Source organism: Gordionus sp. m RMFG-2023, chromosome 1 (assembly GCF_954871325.1).
Source record: "Gordionus sp. m RMFG-2023 chromosome 1, tfGorSpeb1-WG-v2, whole genome shotgun sequence".
NCBI lineage: Eukaryota > Metazoa > Nematomorpha > Gordioida > Chordodea > Parachordodidae > Gordionus > Gordionus sp. m RMFG-2023.
This window is the reverse complement of record NC_088775.1, coordinates 92,210,978-92,224,909: the sequence shown is the minus strand read 5'-3', so window position 1 is coordinate 92,224,909 and position 13,932 is coordinate 92,210,978. Positions and strand designations below refer to the sequence as shown.

Below are 13,932 nucleotides of genomic sequence, written 5' to 3'. Positions count from 1 at the left end.
ATCTGATTATTTATTGACTGAAGATTGGAAAGAGATAATAACGATTGTTAAAATTTTAAAACCGCTAAAAATCGCAACCAAACAATTCCAATCTGAACAGTTAACACTGACATATTTTGGTTAAGATGCTGCATCGAACTGGAAAAAAATCCAAACCATTTTGCTCAATTACTATATTCTTGTCTTAAGAACAGAGAAGAAAGGTTTATAAAGAACGAAATTCTCTTAGCTGCCTTATACCTGGACCCAAGATACAAGGTTAATTAAAAGCTTAGTAAATTAATTATTTTAGATTTATATTAAAATTGTTATTTTATGGAATATTTAAATATAAACAATAAAAATCCTTAAATATTACAGGTATTACTAAGTGATGATGATAAGATTTGTGCGAAAAGGCATCTTGTCAATTTATGGAGACGAATTAAAAGCTTAACAACGCCGATTTTATCTGATGATATAAGTTCCGATGAAGTTATTGAACAAGAAGATGATTTAGAGAAATTGATACAACTTAAAGAAAGGCAGGAGAAAATACTTAAAAGAGGGCCAACGATTGCTGAGAAAAGTATTGAACAATAATTACTGGATTTAGCGATTATAAAAGATTAGATAAGAAGGAAAATATTTTGCATTTTGGGAGTCTGCTAAGCTGGAACACCCTGAATTATATATTTTATCTAAAATCTTATTTGCTGTTCCTGCAACCCAAGTTAATTTATCATATTTTCACATATAAATACATTTAACATAGGTTAGCGTTGAAAGATCTTTTTCACATTTGAAATTCATTCTTTCACCACATAGATCGAGGATGAGTGAACAACTCTTGGAAGATATTATGCTAATACGTCTAAATAAAATTTTTAAAATTGATACATGACTATATGCTTTGTATTTTTAACTATATTTGCCTATAAATAAAAAATTTTTTTATTTTTTATATCAAATTTATGTCTAGTTTTTTATTATGATTTAAATATAGAATTTTTTTTATCAACTCAAAAATTCTTGAACCCGAACCGAACCCGAACCAAACCCGGGTTCAAAAATATTTCCCTGAATCGAACCCGAACCGAACCCACCTTTTTTTATACCCCGAACCGAACCCGAACCGAACCCGAACCAAACCCGGGTTCAAAAATATTTCCCTGAATCGAACCCGAACCGAACCCACCTTTTTTTATACCCCGAACCGAACCCGAACCGAACCGAACCGAACCCGAACCGAACCCGAACCGAACCCTTTTTTTTATACCTTGAACCTAAGCCGAACCGAACCCGGGCAAAAATTTTGTCGGGTTCGCATCCCTGGTTTTAGGGTTATAATTATTTTTCCATATTAATTGTCGAAATAATTTATAAAGTGTTATATTTTTTTTAACTTTAAATCATTTTTTGAGCTCGTTTTAATAAATTTGAAAAAAATCTGATTGATTTTTATCTGAAATGTATTTCAGCATGTTAAGAATAAAATAGATTAGAAGAGAAGAGAAGAGAAGAGAAGAGAAGAGAAGAGAAGAGAAGAGAAGAGAAGAGAAGAGAAGAGAAGAGAAGAGAAGAGAAGAGAAGAGAAGAGAAGAGAAGAGAAGAGAAGAGAAGAGAAGAGAAGAGAAGAGAAGAGAAGAGAAGAGAAGAGAAGAGAAGAGAAGAGAAGAGAAGAGAAGAGAAGAGAAGAGAAGAGAAGAGAAGAGAAGAGAAGAGAAGAGAAGAGAAGAGAAGAGAAGAGAAGAGAAGAGAAGAGAAGAGAAGAGAAGAGAAGAGAAGAGAAGAGAAGTACCCTATGAATTTTATACAAATTTCACCTATAACATTTTGAGACATTTATAATTTATATTTAAAAAAAAATATATTGGAAAAATCTAATATAAATTTTATTAAATTTCTAAAGTTCACATGGCAAAAATCTGAAATTTTTTAGGGTAAATATTGCAAACATGATACCATTCGCGCTCAAAAAATGATTTAAAATTTTAAAAAATAAAACATATCCGGAAAAAAACACGTTGACGCTATCATATATAATTTCCTTTAAAATACGAATGATTTTCTTATCATTTAACCTTAAAAATTAGAAAAATATATAATTAATTATATATATATATATACATAGATTTATATAGAAAAAAATTTATTACGCCTCGCAAATATCTGAAAATGATAGGATACCTTCTATTGGTGTGTGGATCTGCCGTATTTTTAGTCGTAACACTCTCTATCACCCTGAACCCTCATGATTCTCGAGTATAATTGAATTTGTTCAAAAAAATATTTAGGAAAAATAACTTATATGGATTCGATTAGTTAAATGCATATATTAAAAAAGGACAAAAATTTATTTGCGAACACTTTTAAGGAAAATTGTTTTGCTTTTTCTAAATTTTATTGCAAGTTTGCAGAGTTGTTAAACAGGTCAAATTAAGCCGATTTTTTAAAAACCGTTGGAAAAATATTACGCAAGCCATAAAGATCTCGCCTCATAGATGACACAATTTTTGGACATCTATTAGCGATATCTCGAGGCTGAGGCCATCATTTTTCCTGGCTTAAAATATTGAGTTAACCGTTTTTAAAAATCGGCTCGAATCGACCCGTTTTAACAACACTAGCAAATTTTCGTGTTTATAGTAAATTTTAAACCAAAAAGGATTATTTGATGGTCTGGCACATGAATGCAGCTCTCGGTCGCCTCTAAACCCTAACCATAACAATTTAGCCTAAATTTACTTAATAGTAGCGCCATTTCCGGTCATAAGTTAAAAACGCGAAATTTGGATGCGGAAGCTTTCATAAATTCATCTTATTTTTAATTTTTTCTATATAAATTCAATGGTATAACAAATTGAATTCCCTACTTGATCCAATTTTTGTAGGCTAATTTTTCTAAATATTTTCTAGATATAACAATATATATATATATACATTATTAACAAATAGACCGGAACGTGGAAAGATTTAACCCCCAATCACGGAGCGGTGACTTCCGACGTCAAACTATGTTCGGATATAGGAGTCCAGCAGATGAAAAGGGGGGGAAGCTCGATAGACGCCATAGTAGCGACCATATTTTGTAGGGGAGTTGTCAATGGGGCACATTCTGGCATTGGAGGGTTTGTATTTCTTCTTTTTGCATTTCACCGAAGAAATCAAAGTTAAAATGAGAGAAAAATATTGGACTATTTAATAATATAATACTTAATTAATATAAAAGATCAAAATTTTCTTAATGGGAAGATGCCATTGATTATTTTTAAAATTAGATCCCGTGGCGATCCTGTATTTTTGAAACGATTAAAATCAAATCCATTACAGGGTAATTCCAACCGAACTTCCAATTATTACAAATAAGGTATATATTAAGGGTGATGATGACCGAAATACAATAAAATTGTATATATATCAACTGAATCACGTGATCAAATCCTACCTACTAAATCTAATATATAATCCTTCAAGGACGGAAGCACTTAGTTGGTTCCTGAAAAAAACATGATATTTGCTGGATTTTCGAATCCAGAATCAACGCGTACTGAACCGACTAAGTTATAGACGTCATTAGATAACATTAAATTTTTTTTTGGTTATGTATTATTATGGGTAAAATCACAACGCTATTCTAATGCTTTAATAAAACACATAACACATCATTTCGTATATTAAAAGGGGTAAAAGGATACCGGGGCTATCCGGCAGGTGGGGTAAAAAGGCAAACGGCTATAAATCTAAAAATCTCTTAAGGTTAGGTTGTTACATATTTGGTTCAAAAGATCCACATCTATACATAACTATCTATCATATGTTCATTTAGTAACGGGAGCTCCTTATTCATAAAAAATTATCGATCAAAATATTTTTTAGCCCATTTTTAACATCTTTTCTTATAATTTTATATTCCTCGAGAAAAAAAAAATCTTCAAATTTTTTTAAAAATTTACCGTATTGCATGGACATCCTATTTTTAGCATATCTAGAGAGGATCCTATAGCCATTTAGGTGAATTCACTACCATCGGGGGGTAAAATGTCACGGGGTAAATTGGTTAATTAAAGAGCATTAAATTGCAGAGGAAAAAAAAATTATTCTATTCTAAAAAATAAAAATATATGAAATTTGGAATTGACTGATGGGTGGAAAATGTTAAAACCAGTATTTAAAAAAAAAGGCTATGACTGGATAGATCGTTCCAAAATGTTCGGAATGGACATGATTTGTGCTAGGAAATGTACATTTTAAGTGTGCCCAATATGTATTGTGTATGTTGAATTTTATATTTTCCGTCTTACCCTAATGGCGCCCACAGTAGCTTTACTAAATTGCTCAATTCGATGCCATTTCTTTAAAAACAGCTGACTAACTATTTTATCCAGAAGGAAATATTACGGCAACCCTGATTTTTTTAATCATAGATGGCACAAAGGTTTGGAACATCTGTTAGCGGAATCTCCAGGCTTCGGCAAAATTTTTGGCTAAAATATTGAGTGAGCCGGTTTTTAAGAATAGTGAGTTAGCCGGTTTTAAAAAACCAGTTCAAATGGAGTTATTTGGCATCACTAGCCTCACTGTAGGAAAGTTAGCGAGCCCTGGTTTTTTTGTTTTATAGCCCAATGATACGGCTATTTCATTGGCTAAAAATAAAATTACACATTATAGTTAAAGACCACAACACCTCCCGTATAGCCAGCCCCGTTTTAAACTAACAACATATGTATAATTCTTTATTTAATCCATTCAATGTCATACAATAATACCTAGACTGACGATGCATTTCATAATAATGCATTTTTAAGCGTCGTTGAAAGCAAATCAGCTGAACCCGCCATTTGATAACCCGTATAGTAATTATTCTCATCATAAAAACTGCTATTTAAATTGATAACTTGCTTCCATGTTATCCTCGATGATCAGGCAATTCAGTTTCCGGCAGACATATAGGAATAAATTGGCCTGTCCTTTTTAAATTATGTGTAACCAAAATGGTGTCCTCAGCTGTTTTTCATCGATGTACGCTTCAAACAAACGCGTCGTCAGTCTAGGTATTATTATTATGTCTTTGAGTCCATCTCTCTTAATAAAATAAAAATTTTTTTTTTAAAAAAAAATAGCTTTTATTTTATATTAAAGTAAAAAATTATGACTAGGAAGGAAGAAAGCAAAAAGTGGGAAAATTAATTTTTCATTTTTACGAAGCACATTGTGATCAGAACTTGAACAAAAGACGAAAACCTTAGTAAACTTTTTAAAGATTTATTTTGAATTATGAATAATCATCTCAAAAATTTTATTTTTAAGAAGCTCAGAATTTTGGAATTCATCGTGAAAGATTTTTAAAGTAAGCAGGAATTACAAAGGATTTACTTTTAAAATCACTGGAAATTTGGATATCAAAGTAAAATTTGATCAAAATTGCTTTTTGAGCATTCTCAATAAAAAAAATACTGATTTTTAATTTACATTAGTATTTTAAAACTCTGAATATGATGGGTAAGAATCTACGGAATATTTGTTGTTAGGGTAGAAATTAGCGGAATCAGAAATTAGATTGAACACTAGGTTACATAGTTATGACTACTGGTTGTTAAACAGCTGCTAACTCTCAATTTTAGCCAGAAAAAATTATTTCGATATTTCATGCTTAGGACCTTTGTTCCTTCTTTGAGCAAAATCTTCAGGTTTGCGTAATATTCTTCTGGACGAAATGTTGAGTTAGCCGTTTAACAACACTATAGTTATGACTGTAAGAAAAAAAAGCATATGAAATATGTTTACCCTAAAATTTTGACTTCTCACTTGAGTTCGAGGCTGAGAAACCTATTAAATATTTATGCTTTAACAGGGGTTTGCAAAAATTTCTTATTAGAATTCGTTACTGAATTGATTTATTGCAGGGTTCATTATAAAATGACTCTAATGAAGTGTTATGATGATCTTTTGATTTTTAAAAAAATTCTTACCATAAATTTAAGTATATACTATATATATATATATGTTAAATAATTGTATGTAAATTTCTGGTGACCAGGGGAGGAATGATGATCGTGTTAGATTCTAAATCCAATGTCTCTCAAGTTATAGACTTCAGGGAAACTATGCCTATGAACGCGGTGGATCCATGGGCTAATATCGTAAGAAAATTAGAAATTATAACCTCCTTTTTATTTTTTATTAGATCTTCTCTTCTCTTATCTTCTTTTCTCTTCTCTTCAATTCTCTTCTCTTCATTTCCATTTTTCTTTTCTAATCGTTTCTCATTTTATTCTTTATTTCTTTTAAACGATAATTCAAATAATTTAAAATTATTTTTATTTTTAATATATCGTTCCTCACCTTTTTCTCGAAAATCATAGACAGGTCACGTGACCACTAGATAACAGCATCTGATTGGGTGTTTTTTATAGTATACTAAAGTTATTATTATTTCGATTATTTATTTTTTTCCAACAAAAATAAATTTATATAAGGGTTCCATCATAGGCGTTCCGGGAGAAGTAAAAGGGCTTTTCAAAGCCCACGAACTGTACGGAAAGTAGGTGTCAATCATTTCATTATCCTTTATTCTTACCAAATTAATATATGATAAATAGAATCCCCACTAAACTTAGAATCCCCACTAAACAGCTGATAACATTAATTAAAGTTATTTATAGTTTTTATAAAATGACACTTATTTTAATGAAATTTATATATTAATCTAAGGTATAAAAATGGTTTTATATTTATGTTAACTAGATTAACTTGGAAGGATAATGTGGAGCCAGCAATGAAACTGGCGGAAAATGGGTTTCCAATAACGGAAGCTACATGTAATCAAATCTTATTAATTTATTTTCATAAAGGTTAACAGACGAATCATCTTAAGGGCCACTTTTTGTTTTATCTCCAATTTATCGATCTCAGTGGTAGTTATAACAGAAAAACGATTATACTTCCTGGTTAAAAGTGTATTTTATTATACCCAAAAACTTAATTCTAGGATTCAGGGATGGGTTGTCTAACCGATTAACTACGCTAATTTTCCATTATTATCATATAATTATTCACATATTTAACGAGAAAAAAAATAACTTTAGAATATTACTTGCTTGATATTTTGCCCTTTTCTTAAAAATAATAGACAGTGCCTTGGTAAAGAAATTCGAATCCCCTAGCCAATTGGAAAGGGATTTTCCTCAAATAGCTTCCCTATATTTATCCAAAATCTCAAATGCTACTGACTTTAGCAATTCGACCAACCAAACCGTCCAATATCTTGAAGTCAGGAGCCTTATCAAGAATTTAGCGTTGGCCAAAGTTCTGAGAAGAATCGCTAACGAAGGTCCAGCAGCTATTTACGAAGGAAGTATAGCGGAACACATCGTCGAAGCTGTTTGTAAAATTTAATCATCTCTCTCTACCTTGCCCCTAATAACAAAAATAATTAAAATGAGCATCTCTCTATACCTTATTTGATCAATTTATGAAGGTTTTATAAAATAAGAGTGCTGGCAAGGTTCAGGATTATGACTAATATTGCCAACAACCAGATTTTAGGCACGTTTTTTAAACATGATTGAATTCAAAATTCTAGCTAAAAAAAAGTACTAAACTAACCCCGCGAGATTTTCGCAATACAGATGGCACAAATATTCGGTCATCTTTTCCATAAATCTCCAGATCAAGATTTGAAAAAAAAAATTGGCTAAGATTTTGATTCGACCGTTTTATAATTAGGGTAAGGTTTTTGACAATACTTAATAATAGGACGGTTTTAAATTCTAACAATTATATCCCCTCCCCTTAACCGGAAATAACTTAGGTTAACGCGAAGGGAGGCGCAATGACGTTAGAGGATTTGCGAGATTACCAACCGGAAATGAGGAACGCCTTCGAAACTTCCTTCCTAAAAGGAAGGTACACCATCTTGTCGTGTCCGCCTCCGGCTTCTGGCCCTATCTTGGGATTAGTACTCAAACTTTTAGAGAGATTGGGAGCCTTCGATATGGTCAACGGTATTCAAATTCTTTTTAACATCTTGTTTAACTCTTCTTCTTTTTTTTCTAAGGGTGAAAAAAAAAGGGAAGGAAAATGAGCTTTATTGAGAAAAAATAAGAAATGATTGATAATAAGAGACAGCTTTCTCTCCTATAGGTCAGCAGTCAATCTTTTAACCTAAATAATATTGATTGACATTATAAATATTTATATGAATCTCAGACTTAAATAACCGGCTAAGCAGTTTTCGAAGTTAATTAAAAAGTAAAAGATTTTTTATAAATTAATTCGAATATTTATGCGAAAAAATAATAATAATTTAAAAAGCTAGCAAAATTACACCATTCTTGGCTCAATTTTACGATAACACGTTGTCGTGTACTATTCCTTGTGACCGGGCTGAGGATAAATCTTCCTGGGTGCTGAGGATGAACTGCGGGAACAATAAGACTTGCGATGACCCTAGATCAACTAATTCTAATCCGAAAGGTCAATATTATATACATGATTCAATTAAGTAATTTTTTAGTAATAAATTTGGCACAAGGAAGGGGGCATGTTAATTTGGGTATCTTCTCTCAAGTTACAATCGTTATTTAAATCTATGCTTATTTTTTATATTCCAATTTGTAAACATGGCAGCCAGATCGAGAAGGCAGATAGTAATACCCATTGATCCTAAAAATGGGAACAATATTTTGGTGATGATTCCATCAAAGCATGATAATATGTCGACTTCTTCCTTTATTGACACTAGTACCCAATATCCTTATTACTCGGAAAAGGATCTGAGGCATTTCCCGATTCATCCTTTCTTTGAAAACGCTCCAAATCTGAGTTTGGAGCAGTTAACCATGTTTTATCATTGGGTTATAGAATCCTTCAAATTGGCCTCAGTCTACAGTAACTACGTGGCAGATCCCGGTCCTGAATATTCCCCTTATTCGGATAACGATGTCTCTACATATTCTAACACAGGTGACAACAAGATTCTATATATGGTACAGAGCATGTTTGAAAGCCGTAATCTAGATTTATTGGCTAACAAGATATCTAACGAGCGTTCCAACAACAAATATAGCCAAGAAGTGTATGGTAGCAATGGCACCGCGCACGCTTCCGCAATCGATAAGAATGACCTCATCGTATCGGTCACCACGTTTAATAAGATATACATATATTATAAATAAATAATTTTTAACTTTAATTTTTCCTTTTTTTTAACATTTTTAAAAATTAATATGTCGCATTTTAAAAGAAAAGAATTGTATGTGAGAGTAAGCTTTGATAAATAGTGTTGTTAAATCACCTATGACTAATTCCAAAATAGATCTGTCAAGTTTTTATCCTAAAGAATTCGTTCCGATATCTAAGTTCAGGTCCGACTTATAGGGTTTCGTCTATTTTTTTAGGTTAAAAGCTTGGCTAATTTTTATTGGAATTTGCTAGAGTTATGCGATATAACAAAGTGGTTAGTATTATTTATAAAATTTTAAAAATAATGATTTTCTTTAGAATTTTGTAATATCATTTTTGGAATTTAAATATATATAAAAGAATTTAATATAATAATTCTTTTTTTTCCAATTTTAAATGTATTTATATGAAATGAAAGATCCATCAACAATTTATTCGGCTCTAAAGTGATATCTCATGATGGAATTCTACTGAACGATCATATGGATGATTTTACTAAGGATATAAATTCAGTAAATATTAATTATTTATATTTTCATTATTATTATCTTCAAAAAAATATTCCAACTTCATTAAATACATTTTACAATATTGCCTTATATTTAAAAAAAAAAACTTATTGACAATAAACTCTCTTATGCATTGGTATGAGAACGCAATAAGGTGCAGGCAACATATCTCTTAGAAGATTTCCTGAAATATTATTCCTACTTTTGTATAAGCCCAACCAGCCATCTCCCTTTTAAAATTTATTGAGAACAAATAACTCCTGACCTTCTTCTCCATTTAATTACTTCTCTTGGATTCAAAGCATTATCAGGGTCTATAAGATAAGATCTTTGATAAGCATTTGAAAAAAAAAATAAATAATAATTTTCATGAACAGTCTCAATTTTTTTTAAAAAATATATTTAAATATTATGGATTGATTCGGATTGGCACAAATGTTTATTTTTTAAATGTATTTCGTTCACAGTTATCCTTCTATTAAAATATTGAGCCGTAAGAAGAGAAGAGAAGAGAAGAGAAGAGAAGAGAAGAGAAGAGAAGAGAAGAGAAGAAGAAGAGAAGAAGAAGAGAAGAGAAGAGAAGAGAAGAGAAGAGAGAGAGAAGAGAAGAGAAGAGAAGAGAAGAGAAGAGAAGAGAAGAGAAGAGAAGAGAAGAGAAGAGAAGAGAAGAGAAGAGAAGAGAAGAGAAGAGAAGAGAAGAGAAGAGAGAGAGAAGAGAAGAGAAGAAGAAGAGAAGAGAAGAGAAGAGAAGAGAAGAGAAGAGAAGAGAAGAGAAGAAGAAGAGAAGAGAAGAGAAGAGAAGAGAAGAGAAGAGAAGAGAAGAGAAGAGAAGAGAAGAGAAGAGAAGAGAAGAGAAGAGAAGAAAGGAAGGACGGAAGGAAAATAGTTGCTGAAAACTGGAGATCTGAACTGATAGATATCCAAATATTTGAACAACCAACAATGAGCAAAATGTTCAGATTTTGAATAATATTTATGTATAAAAAAAATTGAATTAATTTTAACAACACTATTATTGAGCTTAAGAATGGCTCTTGTTCAGTCCTTTATTTTGCAGAGGTGCCTATCAAATTATTATTAATTTTTTTTTACACATATAATAACATTTCAAATTTTGTAAAACTGCATTCTTACATTATCAAGAGTCAGTGTCAGTCAAAATAAAAACGTATTTTATATCAATTTTTTATTTTTCAGGGTTCTACTTCATAACATAGTCAGCATATTTAATACCTTTTAAAATATTTTGAAAAATCTAAAAACTCTCAGTTCAATTATCCCGCTCCTGGCAAAAGACCTCATACCTCTATGGTTCCCACCATAGCTTACGATAGGCTTGCCGATTGTGGCTACAAAATTGCTTTGGGTGGTTCTAACGGAACTAGAATAATCAGCGGAGTGACCCAGGTGCTCATGTACGTTCTAGCCTTCGGCGATACCCTAGAAACTGCCATGGCCAGACCCAGGCTCTACTTTAATTGTCAAACAGACATTATCGAAGTAGAAGGTGAAGCTACTCCTTTTTTTTATCACGCTAACTTTGAAAAAAAAAATGGTATTTCTTTTCTTAAAGAAGCAAAAAGTAAATTAGAGTCATCTGTATTATCGATAACCTTGTAAAGTTAAAAACAAACACTGGCTTATAAATTAATACAGACAATTATGGTTGTTTTAAAAATATTAGTTATTCTGAAACCGGTTTTTTTAAAGAGTTTCTAAAGATCTGATATTATTCAGCAGCTCTCTAGTAAAATAGGCAAGAACACCTAAATTCATTTTAATCTTTAAATCATGTCCCAAGATATTTTTTTTATCGCTCGAAAAATTTTTTTACACTCTCACATTAGAGATTCTAAACAAGAATCCTAGAAAGTCACCACGAAATCAGCCTGACCCTAAAATAAGTTTGATTCGGGCCTGAAATACAATTAGTTCGAACCAGACCAAGCCGGGCTCGTGCCTAAAATCGAGGTCCCCTATGTATTTTTCAGGTTCTATAACTCAAAAATTGTTTTGAATGGTTCAGGGCCAACCCGGTTCGATTGCAATTTTATATCAATGAGTTCCATTATCAAACATTTTCATATATATATCATATTGGGACTCAATGCTATATTATACTTACCTGGATTGACTATTAATTCGTTAGACCAACGTCGTTATACTCAGCGGGGACCCGCCAGTTTCCTCTTATTATTATTTTGTTAATAATTTAAAAATGAAACAAGTTTTCGTGATATTTTAATTGATTTATAGTGATACACATTTGTACAAATGAATTCTCGGTATAGTCATAACTACAATATCATTGATAGGGATTAGGGATTCGATGGAGAATTCTGAATCTCTCAAATTATGATCGTTTATTACCTAGTGATATTTTTTCGATATTCTATTTTCGACCGGAAATTGCATTTCAGCATATGTTAATCTACCATATCCTCCAATAATTAATTTTCTGTAAAAATCGGATGATAATAATTGTAAGGCTCTCACTAAATGATTTAAAATTGAGAGATTGACAGTTCCAGCTAATTTAATTTAATTTTATCAATCATATAAACATAATTAATAAGAAAATTTCCCGAATCTCATCTTACGAAGCTTAGAGAAGAAAAATCACAAATTTTTGAAAGTGGAAGGCCTCAATAGTGTCCTGCCTATCATGAAATTCCAGAATAAAATTTTTGCCAGCTCAGATCCCAGGAAATCTCCTATTCAATCAGCTGCTATTTTTTAGGAAAAAAATATAAATTTAAACCTCTTATTAAAAAAAATCATTGTATATTTTTTTAAAAAAAAACATATTTTTGTAAAATTGTTTTTTATACAAAATAATAAAATTAATCAACTCAAAAAGAAAAAAAAAACAACAAATCAATAACCTTATAAGTTTGATGAAGGGATTTATTTTGCGACGTGAAATGGATACCTCATTCATAGAAAATAAATTAAGAGTTTGGAATTGGGATTGGGACCGATCCAGCAATAGGAGAGCGGACTTTTAAAAATCTATAAGGAACTGATTTCGTAAAAAAAGGGCAAATAATCCATATATTTTTTTTATAATGTTAATCCATTTTATCTGGGTTATTAAAATTCTAAACATCTACCAATTAGACCTTGGCATTTAAGGAGCGATTTTTAAGACCACCAAGCACTCTCAGAATTTTTATTCAGAACCCATCACCCGACTCGGCCATATTTAAATAGGATTTTAAAAAAAGTTTTTTATCAGTGTTCCCCATAATGTATCTCCCTACCCACCACCATTTCTCCTCTTCCATTTAGCAGTTACAGCCAGAGGCCTCTATGGTTATAGACCCTGCTATTTTTTAAGTACTTCCTCTTTAATAATTTTAATGGTCTCTTCATAAACAATTTAACCTCGTTTTATAATAAAATTGGTTAAATGGCCCTCCCAGTTGATATAGCTCGGATCTTCCTTAGACAGGTGTGGAGGGGGGGGGGGCATCTCATTGCCTTATCGAAGCCTGATAATGGTATAAGGCCTATAGTAGTTAGGTCATTTTTCTGTAAATTAACTGCAAGTTAATAATGAATCGTATTAAGATCCACTCCCATCCGATTTTTAATGAAAATTTTCCTCCCGTGTTATTTAAAAAAAAAATTGAGATAGAATAATATATTAATAAAGCAAACAAATTTATTTTTAGATGCGCCATCCAAATATGAAATATCAGAATAAATTTGTTCTTTATATATTGCACAATAATAAAAAAAAATATAATCCATCCATTTTTATTTAATACTTTCCATGGCTAATATTATATATGGTAATATTTGTATTTAACGTATGAAATTTTTTTTACTAAGTTTGAACAAAAAAATAATTTGCTACTTTTCATAGATAAGAATTGCGAAAATAAAGTTTTCTAAGGTGTTTCATGTTTAAGTAAGAAGAGAAGATGTAAGGCATTTCCCCCCAATCCAACTCTGTCCATTTATAATAAGCATTCAAAGTCTTATGATCAATCCCTTTGACTTTTTCGGCTATGATACCGGTCCAGAAGACGTCTTCGTTAGGCAATGGTTTAGCAAGGTCTAGAGACTGATTGTAAAGAACTCCAGCTAACAAAGGGCTCATTAAATAACCACACCCACTGCAAAATGTGGGGTAGTGCTCTGCTTCATATTCTTTCTTATCAATAAAGTTTTTGTGCCCGTATTCGCGATTAGTTGGCAAATTTTTCCATACATGGCAATAAAGCTTCTTTTGGAATTCCATTAATTCGTC

At 31.4% G+C, this 13,932-nt stretch overlaps 1 protein-coding gene across 1 annotated transcript; it reads left to right on the top strand.

Annotated features, from left to right (window-relative positions):
• Positions 1–2,157: 2,157 nt before the first annotated feature.
• Positions 2,158–12,414, top strand: LOC135930947 (scoloptoxin SSD14-like). The gene is made up of 12 exons (XM_065467750.1): positions 2,158–2,244; positions 2,938–3,110; positions 6,020–6,122; positions 6,459–6,523; positions 6,727–6,833; positions 7,112–7,362; positions 7,793–7,985; positions 8,296–8,457; positions 8,611–9,127; positions 9,584–9,677; positions 10,944–11,181; positions 12,251–12,414. The coding sequence occupies exons 1-12, from the start codon at positions 2,158–2,160 to the stop codon at positions 12,412–12,414; spliced, it is 2,154 nt and encodes a 717-aa protein (XP_065323822.1).
• The last annotated feature ends 1,518 nt before the right edge of the window (positions 12,415–13,932 follow it).